General features: G+C 44.4%; 1 protein-coding gene, 1 long non-coding RNA gene and 1 pseudogene across 2 annotated transcripts; all 3 read right to left on the bottom strand.

The window, feature by feature from the left end:
* Positions 1-3217: 3217 nt before the first annotated feature.
* LOC108715315 lies at positions 3218-5316 on the bottom strand (annotated as a pseudogene).
* Positions 5317-11505: 6189 nt separating this feature from the next.
* Positions 11506-12233, bottom strand: LOC121393199. The gene is made up of 2 exons (XR_005960836.1): positions 12149-12233; positions 11506-11829 (listed from the first exon to the last, which is right to left on the bottom strand). It is a non-coding gene; the product is annotated as an uncharacterized LOC121393199 (long non-coding RNA).
* Positions 12234-15591: 3358 nt separating this feature from the next.
* On the bottom strand, positions 15592-18135 carry LOC108715314 (F-box/WD repeat-containing protein 7). The gene is made up of 2 exons (XM_018260368.2): positions 17739-18135; positions 15592-17545 (listed from the first exon to the last, which is right to left on the bottom strand). The coding sequence occupies exon 2, from the start codon at positions 17457-17459 to the stop codon at positions 16161-16163; it is 1299 nt and encodes a 432-aa protein (XP_018115857.1). The 5' UTR covers positions 17460-17545; positions 17739-18135; the 3' UTR covers positions 15592-16160.
* Positions 18136-19953: the final 1818 nt, after the last annotated feature.

Here is a 19953-nt window from a genome sequence, read left to right as displayed (position 1 = left end):
ATCCTCTCAGAATATCCGAGGTCAGAACGCAACTTAAGTATCTCTACCCTCAAAGGTCAAGTAACTGCAATTTCAGCACACACTGGTTTTCATTGGGCTTCATCAAATTTGGTAAGAAAATTTTTCCAGGGGTTGAAAAAACTTCGTCCGATCATCAGATCACAAGTTCCGCCTTGGGACCTTACCTTGGTCTTAAAAGCACTAATGGGGCACCCTTTTGAACCATTAGAGGAAGCATCTTGAAGCATCTGTGCCTAAAAACAGTATTCCTATTAGCCATCACATCGGCCAGAAGAGTAGGAGAACTGCAAGCGTTATCAATTAAACCCTCGAAGCTATCCTTCTTCACAGACAAAGTGATACTCAGAACAGAGGATAATTTCTTGCCCAAAGTATCATCCAGTTTCCATCAACAGCAGGATCTAATCTTGCCTGCTTTCTATCCAGAACCACAGAGCCAAGAAGAACATAGGCTACACTCGTTGGATGTAGTCAGATGTTTGAAAATCTACCTAGACAAAGTAGCATCCTTCAGGAAAACAGAATTCCTTTTGGTGACCATAGGAAATAAGAACTCTGGAAACAGAGCATCTAAAAGTACTATTGCAAGATGGTTGAAGCAGTGCGTCAGAACAGCATACTCATTACAGTCAGCACCAGAACCAGCACCGAAAGCACACTCCATCAGAGGGATGGCAGCTTCCTGGGCACTCAGGGCCCAGGTGTCATCAGAAGAGATCTGCAGAGCAGCCACTTGGTCATCATTTTGCACTTTCTCCAAACACTACAAGTTTGATACATACTCCAAGGATCTAGCTTGCTTCGGGCATTCAATTTTGGAGGCGGCAACTGCTGAATAAATATTAAATGCAGTAAATAGTGTGTGTGTGTGTGTTCCCTCCCTAAAAAGAAGCTTGTTAAGTCCCTTTGAGTGCCCACTGCCATGTGAAAGGAACAGGAAAACTGAAAATCATATCATACTTACCGAGATTTTCATTTCCTGGACTGGAACATGGCAGTGGGCAGGGGCTTCCCTCCCAGGGGTATTGTTATCAGTCAGAAAGAATGGGCGCCAGAGCTGGGGGAAGTCCTTTTATTGCGTCACTTCCTGTGCCTTTCTCACGGCAGGAGGGATTAACCCTTTGAGTGCCCACTGCCATGTTCCAGTCCAGGAAATGAAAATCTCGGTAAGTATGATATGATTTTCAGTTGTCTGTGAAATTGGCGCCAACCCCTAAAGCGTCAAATTCCTGCCCCACCCCTTTGTGTATTCCGCCAATCACACGCCTCCCCTGTAGTCACTTGATTTCGCCGCCCCTCCGAGCTCAGACTCCTGTAGGAGGGAGTGGGCGGGGCGAGTGAGGAAGAGCGCGTCAGTGCTGTGTATCTGCTCTTTCTACAGCCCCTCCTGCTCAGCACTTCCTCAAACTGCACCGGACAAACGGACTAGGCTTAATCCCAGTGCTGGGGGGGTGTTATGCAAATCCTCCTGGAAGGAACCGGGGCTTAATCATACTGTACATTTGGGGGGTCCTTTATACAGAGAAGCCTGACATCAGGACCAGCGGAACAGCTGCTCTTGCCTAGTGTACAAGCCCTGCTTGGCAGCCTTACAGTAGGAAGCCATGAGCAGCTCAGTGTCAGTATACCAGATGCCAGTTGCAGGAGCATTACAGTTTGGAGCCATTGGTACCATCTGTGGGAGGATTAGTTACAGTAAATATTATTAAGGTTACACCTCCATTTATCCTAGAACTGTTCCCTACTGAGCTTTTAATCCTGTCACCCCAGACCTTTCTTACTGGACCCATTAAATCCCTGGGCTCAGAATACTGTGTCACAGACTTGTATCCTGCACCTTTCCCATCTCTGGGGGGCAATATTGTTCCTCTATCACCCTAGTGTAGCACCCATCTGCCCTCAGTGGGAAATGTTTCCTCACCTCAAATGCCTATTGTATTATCGTTCCAGAACCAACTAAATGGGCCCCATGAAAGGCAAAGTACAGGTCTCACATGATTACATTGGACAAACCGGTTCTGTATAAGGGAAGGAATGACATGACTTGGAGGATTGGATCATCCAGTAGTTACACATTCACTGGCAAATGCATTGCAATTAAAAGAGAGAACCCCTACCCCACATAGAACTCCCTCCTCACCCCCAGCCTAGCTGCTACACCAGGCAAATGTCCCTAACTTTTTACTTACCCATCGGTGCAGATTCAGTGATCAGAGTTCACGGCAGCCATCTTCCAGGTCTTTGTGTATTCTTCAGGCGCTTTGGCAATTTGCGTTTATTTCGGCACATGTGCAGTTGTCGCAAAACGGGAAATTGCTCCAACTGCGCATGCGCCGCTCTGCCAGTCTCATTCTCAGATTAGCGCAGAAGTAAAAAGTTAGGGGCATTTGCCCAGGGTAGCAGCTAGGCTGGGGGGGAGGAGGGTATATGTGGGGTAGGGGGTAGGGTTTTTTAATAAGAGGTTTGTTTCTCCTTTAAATGTGTAATACCTCATCCAGCCTATATTTATATATATATTAGTGATGTACAGGAGCAGGGGTCCCCAACCTTCTTTGGCCCGGGGACCAAAAAAGTGCCAATTTTTTTCCCAAGGGGTGTGGGGGGGAGGGTTCATTGTTCGGCGGCCCACTTCAGGACTGTCCGCGTCCCGGTACTGGGCCGCGGCCCAGTGGTTGGGGACCCCTGTGCAGGAGGACCCTAACCCAACCAGTTCTGGCCCACACCCTGCCACTCCTTTTTGTATACCTGCACGCTGCACCCACATGCCTTATGGGAGAATTAAAACTCTCAATTTTGGTATCTAGGCAGTGCTGTGTGTATAGCAGGGATCCCAAACCTTTTGAACCCATGAGCAACATTCAGAAGTAAAATGAGTTAAGGAGCAACACTAGCATGAAAAGTGTTCTTGAGGTGCCAAATAAGTTCTGTGATTGGCCATTTGGTAGCCTCTATGTGGATTGTCAACCTACATTGAGATTCTGTTTGGCAGTACACCTGGTTTTTATGAAACCAAAACTTGCCTCCAATCCAGGAATTCAAAAATAAACTCCTGCTTTGAGGTCACTGGGAGCAACATCCAAGTGGTTGGAGAGCAACATGTTGTTCACGAGCTACTGGTTGGGGATCACTGGTGTATAGCATCAGACAAGTAAATACCTTTTGATTTTAGAAGGCTTCACTTTGCATGTAATTGCTTGTGATGGGCTTTTTGGTTCCTTTTAGCCCATCTCATCCTAACCAGGTTCGGTTTTCTATTTCACCCCACCTAAAATTGCTAAGTATCCCCATTAATCTCTCTATTGTGTCTGCACAGGAGAATTATTAACACAGCACCAGCACATCGACTCCCCACAGTAACCTTTAATGAGACTTGTGAATCTTGAATGACAGATGCAGAACTTTTCCATTGTATTGTAGTCACACATTGCCCCACTTCTAAACCTGAGAAAGAGGCAAGTCTGGGTCTAAACAAGATCACTACCTGATTGGGGGGGGGGGGTGGAATTACATTTGAAGGCTGAGAAGAGAACCAACATGTTTCTGTAGTGATCCAGACCTGGAATGTCTCAGTGTGACTTTAAATAAGGAATCTCTCTCCTCTCCTTCCATTCACTAAAGTCCAACACCAGCACCTTGACTTCCTCCAGGTTCCTCATTAAACAGACCAGTTTGGTATTAGAGACGATGAAACGATCGACACTTTGTTTTGCCAAAGTCATTTTTGAGCTCATATCCCAGAGCAGCACCAGCCCAAACCCTGTGTTGCTCAAGGCAAAATTCCTGCGGAGTCGCACATTTTCCACATGGCGCTGAAATCTCTTCAACTCAACTTTTGTCTTAAAGTGTAATGAAGTGATGGGTGGGTCCTTATCCCCCGACACAAGCATATTGGCCCTCAGTGATATTGCGGATATGTAAGTTGTAAGGTCCATTATTGTTTGGGTGCACTGCCCTGTTTCCCTTTTCCACACTGTTATTGCCCCATCCCTGGTTATCACCAATATCTGGGTCCCATTAAACTCAAAGTGACGGATGTTGCAAATGGAGCACGGGAAACTCAGCAGAAAGGTCTGTGTATCCTGCTCCCAGATTTTCAGAACGGAATCATCATCGATGCTGAACACCCTCCGGCCATCATAGCGAATATATATAATAAAATGTTGCTTCATCAATACCACGTGTAAGCACTGTCCTGTCTCACTGTTCCAAATTCTGATGGAGCCGTCACGTGACCCACTCACTACCCTTCTCTCATGGATATATACACACCACACAGCATCAGTATGGCCACACAGAGTGTGTATACATTCCCCGTTCTTTGCATACCACACTTTTAATGTCCGTCCCAAGATCCACTGACAATGATGTGATCTCTGATTTGAACTGAGCCAATCACGTCTGTGTGTCCCACAAGGGTCCTTAGACACTCGCCCGTAACTGCTGACCAGATCTGTATGTTATTCCCAAATAACAGACAAACCATTTCCTTGCCATCAAAGTCCCAGTCCCTGTACATAAAATCCGGATTATTTACATTCAGTGTTTTTGTTCTGAACCTCCCTCGGTGCCAGTTGGAATCAATCCTGAACTGATGGATGTAAGCGCTTTCCATGGAGCAGGGGGCCTAGAGCCTGTAGCTGTGCTTATGTACAGCAGCTCCTCAATGCCATCAGCCTTGCACTTTCCCTGCCACAGGCCTTCATCCTCAGCCAACTGTCTCCAGCGCTGGCAAGTCTGTGCCACCTGTAGGATATCCTTGCCATCAAGGTACCAGAGAATGCGCAATGCCAACTCATCCGGTAACTGGGAGAGAGAGCCCTCACTGGTTTTCATTCTACTCTGCTTGGCACCCATAGTCCTGGTTCAGTCCAGCTCTGGAGCAATGTGAGGAGGCTGCTCCTGTAAAACCGGCTGGTGGAGGAATGGAGGATGCTTGGAAATAAAGCTGCCACCTTTCTATTTGTGCAGCTCCGGGCAGGGTGAGGGCAATGACGTGACTGTTGCCATTCTGAAAACTGTTCTGTGCTGGTGAAAAGCAGATGGGTGCAGTCCTCCTAGGAAGGCAGACTCAGGAAGTCCCCAAGGCATTTACAGGAGTTTCTGCTTCTTCATAGTAGCTTCCCCTGGAATGGAGCATGCTGGATAGATCAATACTAGCAGTTGCAGTTTAAAGATTCCCACCACGAAGTTGCTCAGTGAAGTCACCAGGCTGTGTAGTAACACCCAAATCTATGGCTTCTGAATTTCTGCTCCGTCCCTCACTGTTTCATCCCATGACCCTCCCCATTTAGGAATAATATTTCTCTGCCCACCATCCTGTCTGAGCCAATAATCATTGCATGTTCCTCCACTACATTCATCAGCTGGGAAGTCACAGCCAATAGGAAAAGAGACTATGCTGCAGACAGACAGTGCTATTGGCTGGAGGCAGAGCTGGGAGGAGCTACAGAAGCAATTTGTTGGCAGATGTTTCTGCATTTTATTCTCCCAGGAATGTGTCTGTGCTGCTACTGCCCTAATCTTACCCCTCCCATGTGGCCCCGGCATTTAGCAAACAATAAGGAAGTGCCAGTAAATTCTCTCTCATATATATGTATAACATATAGAGAGGGAACCCTCCTGCTCCATAACTGCCCCTTCATGCTAACACACTGCCCAGGCTCAGCAGGGTGTGGGGCCCAGAGTGGGTTGGTTGATTGTCATCAGTTGTAGACATATAGGTAGGGTGATACGCCATGAGATTTATGGGCCACAAAAATCTCTGATAGTGACTCTATGGGACTGGGGGTTATTCCTGGAATAAGGGGCAGCAGTGGGACTTGGACATTAATCCTGCTGTAAAGGGCTGATAGGAAGGGGTATCATTGCAGTGGACTGTACACTGTGGGGTTAACTCTGCAGAACTGTCTGTCTCAGTTGGCCCTTTGGGGCCAGTAGCCACCTACTCTGTCATGTCCAACGGAGGGGTGACCAGTGGTGCAATAAAAAAGGACAAGTTGTTTGGCAGATGAAATGTTGTTGCACTATTTTCAGTACAAAGATGTAACAGTCAAAGCCTCTCAAGTTTATTCAGCCGCACCCCCAATGAAGCTACACAGGGGGCAAAGCAGTTTATTCCAGGGGGTCTGGCAAAATCCCTCCCTCTACTAAAACAAAGAGCTGTTGGTGTTGGAAGGGGTTGTTGTTGCATTAGAGGCTGAGGAAACTGCAGGTGTAGCACCTGGTTAGGGGCATTTTCTTGACAGACATCAGGGTGCACCCTGGCTGTGTCAGAAAGACCCCCCCCAGCTGCAGCTTCTTCCCGCCCCCGAGAAGTATTGCTTGCTTAATACTGGGGGGTAGCCATGCAGTCCTTCTCCTCCCAACACTTTATTTTCTTCCAGTTGCATCATGTGTGTCTCTCTCACTATTATGTCTATACACCCACATACATATATATATACTAAATCAGACCAGCAACACCGGGATTTTTCAAATCAAGGCAATTGTATTAGAAAATGCATGTATAGGCTGTACATGCATTCTCTAATACAATTGCTTTGAAAAATCCCGGTATTGCTGGTCTGATTTACTATATCTTGGAACATTTTTAACTTGCACCTGGGGACTCACAAGAAGTGGAGTGATGCCCTGGCCGCCATCTTTGACCTACTGGAGTCTCCCCCAAAACAGGGTGGAAAGCTGTGCCCACTGCCATGTTACAGTCCAGGAAAAGAAAATCTCGGTAAGTATGAATTGATTTTCTAATTTCCTGTTCCTTCCACAAGGCAGTGGGCACACTATGGGATGTACAAAAGATCAACACAAAATGCTGGGAGGGAATATTTAATCGTCAAGTAAAGCAGACTGCAGAACCACTAAGCCAAATGCGGAACATTTTTTCATAAAGACATCAAATTGGTAGTGTTTAGCAAAGGTGTGAAGAGAGGACCAGACTGCTGCCTTGCAGATGTCTTCCGCCGAAGCCCTGGAATGGAATGCCCTCGTGGAATGCGCTTTTATCTTAGAGGGTACACTGTCATGTTGAGAATTATAAGCCGAGTGTATGCACTGCTTGATCCAATTGGCTATTGTAGACTTGAAAGGCTGAGTTCCTGCTTTGTTCCCCGACGGGATCACCAGACGGGAGTCGGTCTTTCTGAAGGCCTTGACCCTGTCTAAATAGATAGATAAGCATCTGATTACATCCAGCGGAACATTTTTCATTATGTTTTATTCCCTTGCAAAAGAACATCCATCTTCGCCTCTCATAATAACTCACCCCCTTGAGAGCGTCTGGAACTCATGAAGAAACGTAAGAATCCTATATGCGGGACTTCCGGGGGGCGGGCCCAAGAGATGGCTGCTTTTTAGAAAGAGCTCCTCGCTCCATAGCGCACATCTACGCTGAATACTGCCATTTTTTCAGCGAAATTGGACTGTAGGCTATAGGAAACGGCGGATAACCTGAGGGGAAAAGGGGACAAGACCTTACCACCGGCTCCCCCTCCTTGCGACCCTGGAAGTCCCCGCTGCTGCAACTGCTCGAGAAGTGGCTCGGGCGCCATATTTGTGCAACGCTGCAGGACGAGACAGGTCGGGAAACCCCAGCGGCTGCGTGTTACCGCATCTTCTCAAACGTGAGTTCTAGCTGCTCCGACGAGGCAGCGATACCCCCCAGGAGACCACAGGCCATTAGACATAACGCAGTCACAGACTGCGGACCACGTGGAGACGCCATATTTGAGCCTGTACACGGCTCCGTCTGGCCTCGCCTCCTTATCTGCCAATTACTTTTCACGGAGCAGGCTCTGGTACTTTATCAGCAGTATTATCAAGGGCTTACCCTGCTCCGACTCAGTAACGGAACCCCGACACTGCCACAGGCCATTAACAACTACGCAGGTACTACCAACAGGCCTAGTGGAGGCGCCATATTCAGGCCTCAGTGCTGACCCGACCACTCCTTCTCCACTGCATATGCCCAAAGTGTCACACACACAACAGGCACTGAAGTCCTTACAGGGGTCGTTGCCTAGACATAGTCCGTGCTTTAAACGCACTGATTCTGAGACACAACTACTCTGCCACGGGCAATTTTATGTGGCAGTTATAATGATATCAACAGCCATACTTTATCTTACATCGGGGATTACAGTGGAGGCGGAACAGACTGCATAAACTGTTGCTCACCAGATTGCTAATTTTGCTTATGCCATAGTAACTTGGTATAGAGTCTATAGCGCACACTCCTTGACTCGATGAAGAATATGTAAATACCTACCTAATACACACCCGAGGTCTTGCCTTCAAGTGAACTGTGTCACGCCATAAATATACTACTACACCACTCTCCATCTTGAATAGGAAGCGGGATGTTTTAGTTGGAGCTCGTTCATTCGAAATCTCCCTCACTTCCAACAGGGACATGGATAAATTTCTCGGCCAACCTGCAACTAAACCACAAAGGCCGAACAGAACTAAACCAAAAGATAATAAAAAATCTACTGGACAAATGGAGGTGGAATCTGATTCACAACACTCTCAGGCGGATAATCCCACTACCGCAGAAGATCTGGTCCATATCCTTGGTCCCCTGCTCGACCAAAAACTAGCCCCGATAAAGGAATCTTTGACTGAGGTCTTGCAACAAGTTACACACCACTCCCAACGGCTGAAGGAAGCGGAGGACCGTATATCAACTTTGGAGGATGACTTGGACAAGGCTCAGAACACCATTGACACACAACAAAAAGAAATCATCATTTTGGCCGACAAAGTGGAAGACCTTGAAAATCGCAGTAGACAAAACAACTTGAGACTTATAGGGGTCCCAGAAACCATCAAGGGCAAGGATCTGGAAGATCTCCTAACTGACTGGCTACCCCGGGAGCTCCAATTGCCTCTCTCACCTTCCCCATTTCAAATTGAACGCTACCATAGAATCGGCCCGCCTTTGAAAGAAGGGGCGAATAGACCGAGACAGGTTATTTTTCGCATCCTTAACTTTGCCGATAAGAGCAAAGTCCTCGATGCTTACCGCAAAACGAAGGATCTGCAATTTGATGGACACAAAATTTCTCTTTTTCAGGACTACTCGGCATCAGTGTCAGCAAAGAGGCGTGAATTCTCACCTGTTTGTAAATCTCTCTACTCCTCTGGCTATAAATTTTCTTTGCTGTATCCAGCCAAACTAAAAGTTATCAGCAAAACAGATGGAAAACCACAGTTCTTTGAAACTCCAGACAAAGCATTGGAATACTTAAACGCTCATCATTCCATCCAAGATGGCTGAGATGGAAAACCACAGTTCTTTGAAAATTCAGACGAGGCACTGGAATACTTAAATGCTCATTATTCCATCCAAGAGGGCTGATTTTACTTCTACAGGGAATATTACCCGTCTTCCAGTTTGCTGACAATTTATTGTCGACTTTCCGCCTTTTCCACCATAGCCATCCGACTTTTGATGGACGTTTTCCCTCTTCGGCTACATTTAGGGATTGCCATTACCCGAATTTGTTCGTTTATAGAAATGTCTATGATGTTTGTTTGTTCAACCTCTGGGGACACAAGACCATTCCCCATATTTGATTCATCTACCCACCATTGTTGGCTTTGGACCCTTTTACCATAATTTTTTGCTTGCGAAAGTTTTACTAGTTTTTTCTGGCTATCTCTCTCTGGAATCTAGAACTTACGTATATAGGCTTGTTCCCTCATTGAGGGCAATTATGGGATGTCTGTTGCTGGACTTGATATCTACAAGACTATGCATCCTGTATTACAAACACCCAAGATTCTTCAGGCGAATGGGATATCGGTCTGGGGTATCCATATGCTGAATTTCAACCTCATTGGGACAAGCTGACCTTCAGACACAAAGATGGTGACTTGGAATATGCTAAATTGTCTTACCTATTCTGTTTTAGTGGGATAATCTAGATGCAAGGCCTACCATGTTAGCTCTGTTTACTGGGATGCATAGTTTCCCTTTCTTAAAGTACTTGTCCTGTCTCAGCTATAGTTTTAAAAAAAAAAAAAAAATTAATCAGTTATGTTTAATATGTTCCACGGTTAATAGGGAACACGATTGGGAATGTCTTCAATTATGGCTACGAGGTGGAAAAATCTACTGCTTGCCTTGTGCTCTTAATTATAATTTTCTAGTACATAGCGAGACCACGGGTGTGATATATCAGTGACAGCTAGTTACACTGTCGCTAAACTCTGAGTCATGTAAATATTTTTGTTATTGTATTTTTTATGTTATGTTTTGGAATTTGGAATCTAAACTCTATCTACACACAACATACTTTCCCATATCCTTCCTAAGTCCCGGACCCTGGTCTGCTCGCTGGGACAGCCAGACCGGGCATTATATTGGAATCAATTTGTTTGTTTTCTTCTTGAAGGGTATAGGATAAATTAAAATGGCGGCTAACAGTGATAATACGGATTATACTTCTGATAAAACCCTTGAAAGTATAAAAATTATTTCATGGAACGTTGGGGGACTAAATACACCTCTTAAAAGACGTAAGGTACTTGATCATCTTAGGAGAGAGAAAGTACATATTGCATTTCTTCAGGAAACGCATTGGCGGAGACAAGATACGATTTCTCTGAAAGATAGGTGGATAGGTTCATTAACGACTGCTTCCTATACATCAAAATCCAGAGGGGTAGCAATTGTAATAAATGCTTCTTTAAATTGCAGGAGGGGAAAAACTTATAAAGATAAATTGGGCAGATACCTGATTATGGACTTGGTTGTTCATGGGACAAACTATACCCTTGTAAACGTATACGCTCCAAATAATGACAATCAATCCTTTTTTACAGAATTGCTTCAGCGGTTGGACTCCTGGGGGGCTTCGAATGTAATTCTTGGTGGGGACATGAACACAGTGAACGACCCGTATATGGATAAATCAGGTACATCTCTCATCCACACCTTGAGACGTATCAAACCACTCCACACCCTCTGTAACCATCTTTTATTAAAGGATGTCTACAGATATTTACACCCTGACACTAGAGATTACACCTTTTATTCTGCAGTCCATAACTCTCATTCGAGAATTGATTACTTTTTTCTCTCTATTCCCCTTCTCGCATCGATAGAAGACTCCAGTATAGGTAATATAGACATCTCAGATCATGCACCTATGAGAATGACATTGAAATTATTTAATCCACAACCTTTCTCTTCTAATTGGAGATTTCCAGCAAATCTGTATCATAACGATGATTTTAGAACTTACATTAAACAACACTGGGCTAATTATATCGATGATAATTTGGTACACTGGGATGACAGGAATATACTATGGGCTGCTGCCAAACCAGTCCTACGGGGTCACGTAATAGCATACTTAATTAAAAGGAAAAAATTATTTGATGAAAGGTACAAATTACTACAAAACGAGCTCACCCATGCTTATAAATCCTTCAAACTTACTAACTCTCCTACTGCAAAAAAAAAATACGCAGAAACGAAGACTCTTTTTAACACTTTATTGACAGAACAAATGCAACATAAATTAAGTCATACGGCAAACAGATTCTATCGCTGGGGCAACAGGTCAGGTAAATTATTAGCTAATATAGTCAAGAGACAGCAAGGGTCTACTTTCATTCAGAAACTCAAAACACCCACCGGGTGGGCACGTGATACATCTGACATTGCCACATTGATGACGACACATTTCAAAACGCTTTACCAAAGGGTTTCTGATTCTCCTGAGCCCGGTCTTAAATTTCTTCAGGAAGCCCATCTGAACAAACTTACGGTCCAGGATAGGGAAATCTTAGATGCACCTATAACTGAAACAGAAGTCTCAATGACTGTCACACAACTTAAAAACGGCAAATCCCCAGGTCCAGATGGATTGGGGGTGGAATTTTATAAACTATTGTTACCTGAAACGACTCCTTTACTTACGTCTCTCTACAATGATGTACTACAAGGTAACCCATTATGGGACAAAGCGGCTGACGCCAGAATTATTTTACCACATAAGGAGGGCAAGGACCCTACTGATCCGTCTTCATATCGACCAACATCGTTATTAAATCAAGACCTTAAAATTATGACGAAAATTATGGCTACTAGATTACAAAACATTCTTCCCCGTATACTTACCTCTAATTAGATGGGCTTCCTCAAGGACAGGCATCCGGTTCGGGCTATCAGACAAGCTATCGCCACAATCTATCAGTGTAACCTAGAAAAAAGAAGACAGGGATTACTGATAAATTTGGATGCTGATAAGGCCTTTGATAGGATCTCCCATGCACACATTCGTAGACTTTTAAAATTCCAACATTTTGGAATTCATATGCTTAACCTATTTAAAACCTTGTATGATGCTCCTCAGACTTTTATAACAGTTAATGGCTACAATTCTGAATCTTTCGAAATACAACGAGGGACTAGACAGGGTTGCCCTCTTTCACCTCTACTATTCAACATTGCATTAGACCCCCTCATAAAACATCTTCTTTTAAATGAAACATTTGCAGGCATACCACTTGGACATATTAGACATAAAATAACAGCCTTTGCGGATGATATTTTGCTGTTTATTCATCACCCTCACATAGAACTAGCTGCGATTCTAGATACCATACGGGTATTCAGTACTTTTGCAGGCTTCCGGATTAATCTCAATAAATCTGAAGCATTGGAATTTGGTAGCCCGGGGATTACGACACTTGGGACTACCGAATTCCCTTTTAAGCGGGCACAATCCTATATAACATATCTGGGTATCAAACTGGCGAAAAAACATACCGAGCTTTATTCGCTCAATATTAGACATACTATTGACAATATTCAACAAGATCTGAATAAATGGGACTCACTAAACCTAACCTTTATGGGGAGAATCCACCTAATCAAAATGATTTTATTTCCTAAATTGCTCTATCAACTACAAATGCTACCTTACAGCATAAAACCATCCGACTACAAAAGGTTATCTAGAATGTTACGTACTTTTATCTGGAAACAGAAACGTCCAAGGATAAGTTTATTCAAATTACAGCAGACTAAAGCCTTGGGTGGGGTTAACTTTCCAAATATTCGGGAATATAATGAGGCAGCGTTACTACGCTTCGCTGGGGACTGGATGTATGATAGAAGCGCATATGCCTCAACGGAGCTTGATCAACTCCTGACAGGAGATCTCTCCCTTAACTTTCTTTTGCATTCTCCATTAAGGGATATTCCGCAAGATATGCGCGAACACCCCTTATTTATAGACACTTATAGAACATGGAATTCAGTGAGGCGCAGATTTAAATTAACACCTTGTTACTCCACTTATCTGTCCTGGCTCGATAATCCAACATTTCCGATGGGGAAACATAATAACACTCTAGTGGAATGGCATAACCGAAATTTGAAAATTGTTAAAGATATTGTCGATGACACTTTCACTGTATTACCCAAAGACAAGCTTCTCCAGAAATTCCCATTCCTGGCGAATGGCTATATGTTGCTGAACCAAATTACCCACTATGCCACGAAGGTGTTGAGGCATTTTTCCACGACCGCTTTATTAGGACCTCACTATCGACTGAAGCACAGGACAAATCTTTACTCAGATGGACTTCTGTAATCCCGCAAACAGAGGCCTCCCAAATACTTCAGTATCACGCAAAAACAATGCAAGCTATTCCTGTTAGCAAATATCAAGAAATGGCTTTACAGATATTGCATGGCTCATATCTCACTCCTCTTAGGAGGCATCATATGGGTACCCTAAATTCGGATAATTGTCCGAGATGTCATCAACCCCGGGCTGATCTTGTGCATTGTCTTTGGCTATGCCCTATCATTCAACAATTATGGGGGGAAGTTCAGATATACTGGAAGTCTCTGACTCGACGAGCAAACGTTTTTACGTTAACATGGGCGATTTTTGGGACTCCCCCTCCACACCTGAACCTTTCCCGCTCTGAAAGGCAGCTGGCGGAAAGGTTAATGGCTGCTACTCGGAAAACCATTCTGCATCATTGGCTTTCCCCATCTGCACCCCCACTATCTTTGGTCAAACAAAAGCTACACCATATATTTGACATGGATTGGTGGAATCCACTACAAATAAAGAACAATTTACTGACAAATTTTTTTCGACATGGATGAGTTACATCCAATTGCTCCCGATTCATACTAGACACCTAACGATATATGCGTTTAGATACACTACGTGGTATGATACGGAACTATTACTCAACAATACTAGTGTCCATGAAACAGATCAGTATGTTCAAAATCTCCTACGCTCACGGGACCAAACCTCACGAATGCCCCCCAGGAGCCACCACGTAAATCAGATGTTAAGAGCGAGGTATTCTTAATTGTTTTTCCTTTTCCCTCCACTGATATGTATGTGAGAAATAATGTTGTGTACTATAATACCTTAGTATATTTTACAATGTACCATTAAGAGGAGATTACTGCTCTGGTTATCGTGTGTGTACGTTCGAATTGTATTGACAATGGACTTCTCCATCATTCTTTTCTTTTCATTATTCCAAATTCCTTTGTATTTGTTTATTTTATTTGTTATTAAAAATTTTCAATAAAGACATATTTATAAAAAAAAGAATCCTATATGCTGACCCTGGAAGGAGAGGAATATATGTATCACGGGGGTGTCCTGCTCATTCATATGGGCTAACGTAATAAACAGAGATGTACTTACAGTTGTACCCTCTGAACCGCACAAAGGCACTCCAGGCAAACAGTTTGTCTTACCAGATTTGGCAGCTTTGGGGGGAGAAGGCGCAAAGATTTTAAATGTTCACGCCAAACCACTTCCGTGCGCCCGCGTAGATGCGCCTGCGTGAACACGTACTTGCGCCCGCGAAAACACGCCGGCGTCCGTCGCCATCTTGGAAGCGGGAGCATCGGTGTCCTATTGCGCATACGCTGCCAGCGCGGCATTGCGACTGACTGCACTGGAGGCACACTTTGGCCATAAGCCCGTTGGCTTCTCCAAGAGCTCACATAAGGACTCAGTCCTTGGCTCAGGAGCTGCAGCAGAAGAGAGGCAGTCTGCTGGACTTCAGGGGGGAGGAAAAAAGATGGCGGCCAGGGGCGGAAGTACGTTTTTTATAGAGGATATATATATATATATATATATATATATATATATATCATGAGCTTAATTGCCTTACAATGAAAGGGAGACCAACATCACCGGCGATGTTGCCCATAGCAACCAACAAGCAATTCGATTTCATAAATCACCTCCAGGTTAGTAAACAAATGTAAACGTCTGATTGGTTGCTATGGGCAACAGCACTGGTGATTTTTGTCTCCAATGTTAATATATACACCCCAGAGTGTACATAGAGCCCCCTGTCCCTGTGTTCCATACACCATCCATACATATCCCCACAGGAGCTTGAACTCTGCCTTTCATTGGCACCAGGGAGCCTTACACCACTTTTGACATAGAACAAGATGTGACATAGAGAAATAGGTGCCCCCCAACCACATTGTGCCAAGTCCAGTTTAGGGTTTGTGTGAGAAATAAGAGAAGATTGAAACTGGAAACAAAAGAAATACAAATATAAAGAGCGACACATTTGTGGCACAGCTGGTGCTTTATTTGGAACAAGTGCAAAGGTGCCCATAGGTTTAACTGAAACCTGACCTGAAATGGGAAGTGCAACAGTTATAACTCAGACATTTCCAGGGAGTTATGTGCTGCTGAACCACAGGCAAATGCTTTAGAAACAGGGCGTGGCTACATAATGCCCCACCTCTTTTTGTGTACATACGGGCTTACAAATAGTGTGGGCAATAACATCAACATTATGTTGTTAATAACTGTATAGTTATATATATATTTGTGTGTGTGTGTCAGGGTGTGTTTAGATCTCTTAACAACAATACAGTATAATATAAACGGAATCTCTTATGTAACAATGAACAGCAATTCTATAGTGGGGGCAAAACGTTAGATACCGCCAGCAGCAATTTCAGTTTCTCCTGAAAAGCACCACCCTGGGGAACAACACAGTGAATTATTTTACTGGGAGGTGACTAACATCTTGACGTAATTAACAAATTGGCTTTCCCTGTCCTTTAATGAGACGCGGACATGTTGCAGGTTTTACATAATGTATAAATTTAACCCTTATCTCCTCCACGGCTCTGAATTGTCAAAGTCCAACACGATCACCTCCTCTAGATCCTCTCTCCCCCCAATAACACCGATGATTTTTGCTTGAGTGATCCTGAAAAAATATATAAGTTCATTTTTTCTCATCAAGCGGTACAAAAATCTGTCTGCTTTCTTGTCCCAGACTAAATCGGGCCCAAACTCCCAGAGCGGCACTGGCCCAAACCCTGTGTTGCTTATCACAAAATTCCTGCGGAGTCGCACATTTTTCATATAACGCTCGAATTTCCTCCAATTAAAACCGGGAGGTAGTCCATCTCCTGACAGAAGTATATTAATCCTCAGTGATATTGCTGCTATGTAGCGCTGAAGCTCCATTATCGTTTGGATGCAATGCCCTGTGTCTGTGTCCCACACTGTTATTGTTCCATTGTCACTGGCCAGTAATAGACGCCTGTCTTTCAGCTCTGAGTGTCGGACACTGTCACTGGGAATAGGGAAAGTGACCAAACAGCTCTTAGTCTCGGGGTCCCAGATTTTGAGGTTGGATCTGACATCAATGCTCACCACCCTCTGACCATCATAGTGAATATATGTGATGTGTAGTTCTGCCATGAGAACATGTAAGCACTGTCCGGTCTCAATATCCCAAATTCTGATGGTGCCGTCACGTGAGCCACTCGTTACCCTTCTCTCATGGAAATATACACAACACACGGCATCAGTATGGCACAGAGTGTGTATACATTCCCCGCTCTCTGCATTCCACACTTTTACTGTCCGGTCCTTTGATCCACTGACAATGATGTTATCTCTCATTTTCATTACATAGATATCATCAGTGTGTCCAACAAGAGTCCTCAGACACTCGCCTGTAACTGCCGACCAGATTTGTATTGTCTTTTCATATTCAACATAAACCATTTCCTTCCCATCAAAGTCCCAGCGACTGCACAGGACAATCGGGTTATCTTCATTCAATGTGATTGTTCCGAACCTCCCTTGGCGCCAGTTGGAATCAATCCTGAGCTGACGGATGTAAGTGCTTTTCCATGGAGTGGGGGGCCTAGAGCCTGTAGCTGTGCTCATGTACTCCTCAATGCCATCAGCCTTGCACTTTCCCTGCCACAGGCCTTCATCCTCAGCCAACTGTCTCCAGCGCTGGCAAGTCTGTGCCACCTGTAGGATATCCTTGCCATCAAGGTACCAGAGGATGCGCAAAGCCAACTCATCCGGCAACTGGGAGACAAAGTAATCACTGGCTTCCATTCTGCTCTGATTGACACTTGCCTGAGTCCTCTTGGTCCTTTCCATTGGCTGGTTGGTGGAAGCAGATAATGTGGCCCTGTGTTCTCTATAGGGGCCTCAGTAATGGGATCTGATGATCCTGCTCCTCTCCCCTGGGGGACAACAGAAATAATGGAGGTTAGTCAATAGCCACACAGGAAGGAATGCATGGAGGATGCTGGGAAGTTGGAGAGAGGAAGTGGTGGAGGATGCTGGGAAGTTGGAGAGAGGAAGTAACTCAGTAATAGAGGATGCTGGGAAGACAGACACAGGAATGAGAGCGAATGGCCATAAGGAGTAAATTACCAAATCCGGCTTTGGGCTCCCTGTGATGTGGAATCAGGTGGGACTGGGTTTATTCCTTGCTCTGGAACAGACAAAGCCGCTATACAGTAAATGTCTGTGAAATTGGCGCCAATTCCTAATTCTTCAACTTTCTGCCCCGCCCCTTTATGTATTCCGCCAATCACACGCCTCCGCTGTAGTCACTTGATTTCCTGGTCCTCTGAGCTCAGGTACCGGTGGGAGGAGCTAGTAAATTATCCCCGTTCCTTTTCCCGGTTCTGTGCCCCGGCCCAGCACGGGAGGAAGCAGAGTGTGGAGACGGGGCTGGTGGGGAGGTCGGTGACACGGTTTACACAGCTCGGTATCAATACAGATATGTATTTCTATTTACAGCATATTGCGCAGGTTCTGCACCCGTGTGTGATTTTATGCCAACATTTTGTTACGTATGGAACTCACTGTCTCTTTAAGACTTTTTAAAATCTGTTTTTATGGGATGTTGGGCAGTGACGACTTCCTGTTAGTTGCCTGTGATACAGCCCTTAGCAACGGCGAATTCCTATTGGCAGCGGCTTTTGTCTGTCCCTGGCACTGCTGCTTCTGACTCCTGCCACAATGTAGCACAATCCCGCTGACTCACGACTGACTCCTGCTACTTTGTTTCAAGAGGCATCACCGGCAGTGAGTGATAACAGAAATCATTTAGTGCCAATTGTTGGCAACTTTCTGCACTTTTTCCCCCCCCTAATAAGTCACATAAAGAGTTGTAAGTCAGACGTAAAGAGCGGCTGTCTCCCCACAAGCTGAACTGCAACAAAACAATGCGACAAACTGCAGTGATTGTGCCCAGAGCAATTTCCAGGGAGTTATTTAAAGGGGCAATTCACATTTAATGTGTTATATAATGGCTAATTCTAAGCAACTTTTCAATTGGCCTTTGTTGTTTCTTTTTTATAGTTTTTTTTTTTTAGCTATTTGCCTTCTTCTGACTCTTTACAGCTTTCAAATGGGGGTCACTGACCCTGTCTAAAAAAACAAATGCTCTGTACGGCTACAAAATCATTGTTATTTTTACTACTTTTTTTTCTCATCTTTCTGTTAAGCCCCTCTCCTATTCATATTCCAGTCTCTTATTCAAATCAGTGCATGGTTGCTATGGTATTCTGGACCCTAGTAACCAGGCAGCTGAAAGCGCAAACTGGAGAACTGTTGAATAAAAAGCTAAATAAGTCAAAAACCACAAATAATAAAAAATGAAAACCAATTGCAAATTGTCTCAGAATATCCCTCTCTACATCATACGAAGTGTTCATTTAAAGGCGAACAACCCCTTTAATGGTGACCTGCTGATTCAGACCAATATCCATGTACTGTGTGTAGCAGTTGGTTTAGGGATTGGGCTGGTTTAATTAAGTCGTCAGAACCTGATGAACCGCAGCAGTTTTAATTGGCAGATGTCCCTGGGTTTATGTCCCACCTGTTTATTGCATACATATGGACTGACTAACAATACAGGCAATACACATGGATTAATTAATGCATGGTTATATATGGGAACCATTGATTCCCTCCCAGTAAATAAGTCTCCTTTATCAATTGTGTGCGCCGCCATGATTTGTGTCCCAGCAGATGGAGGGCTGCCTTCTAATGTGCACTAATACATACTAACAAAAAAACATGTTTCTTCTGTGTGGGTAGTGGCCCTCCAGCTGTTACAGTGAAGAACAGAAAGAAATCCAAAGTCTAATTGTAAAGAAAACAAAGTGCCCGGGTGCTGGAGCCTATATGGTGCCTGTTTCCTTAAAGGGGTGAGTTAACTTCTAGTATGATGTAGAGACAGAGGGATATTCTGAGACATTTTGCAATTGGTTTTCATTTGTCATTATGTGATTTTTGTCTTTTCCCAGGCAACTTCCTGCCATCTCTGCCTTGTCTTTTCCCACGCAACTCCCTGCCATCTCTGCCTTGTCCTTTCTTACGCAACTCCCTGCCATCTCTGCCTTGTCTTTTACCACACAACTCCCTGCTATCTCTGCCTTGTCCTTACCCTCACAACTCCCTGCCACTGATGCCTTGTCTTTTCCCACGCAACTCCCCAACATCTCTTTCTCGTCATTTCCCTCACAACTCCCGACATTTCTGACTCGTCCTTTCCCTTGCATCTCCCTGCCATCTCTGCCTTGTCCTTTCTCTCATAACTCCCCGACATCTCTGCCTTGTCATTTTCCTCGCAACT

This window comes from Xenopus laevis, chromosome 4S, assembly GCF_017654675.1.
Source record: "Xenopus laevis strain J_2021 chromosome 4S, Xenopus_laevis_v10.1, whole genome shotgun sequence".
NCBI lineage: Eukaryota > Metazoa > Chordata > Amphibia > Anura > Pipidae > Xenopus > Xenopus laevis.
This window is presented reverse-complemented; position numbering and strand designations above follow the sequence as displayed.

Excerpts from the sequence above, each read along its gene's own strand:
- LOC108715314 (XM_018260368.2), bottom strand. The coding sequence starts at position 17,459 with ATGGAAAGGACCAAGAGGACTCAGGCAAGTGTCAATCAGAGCAGAATG.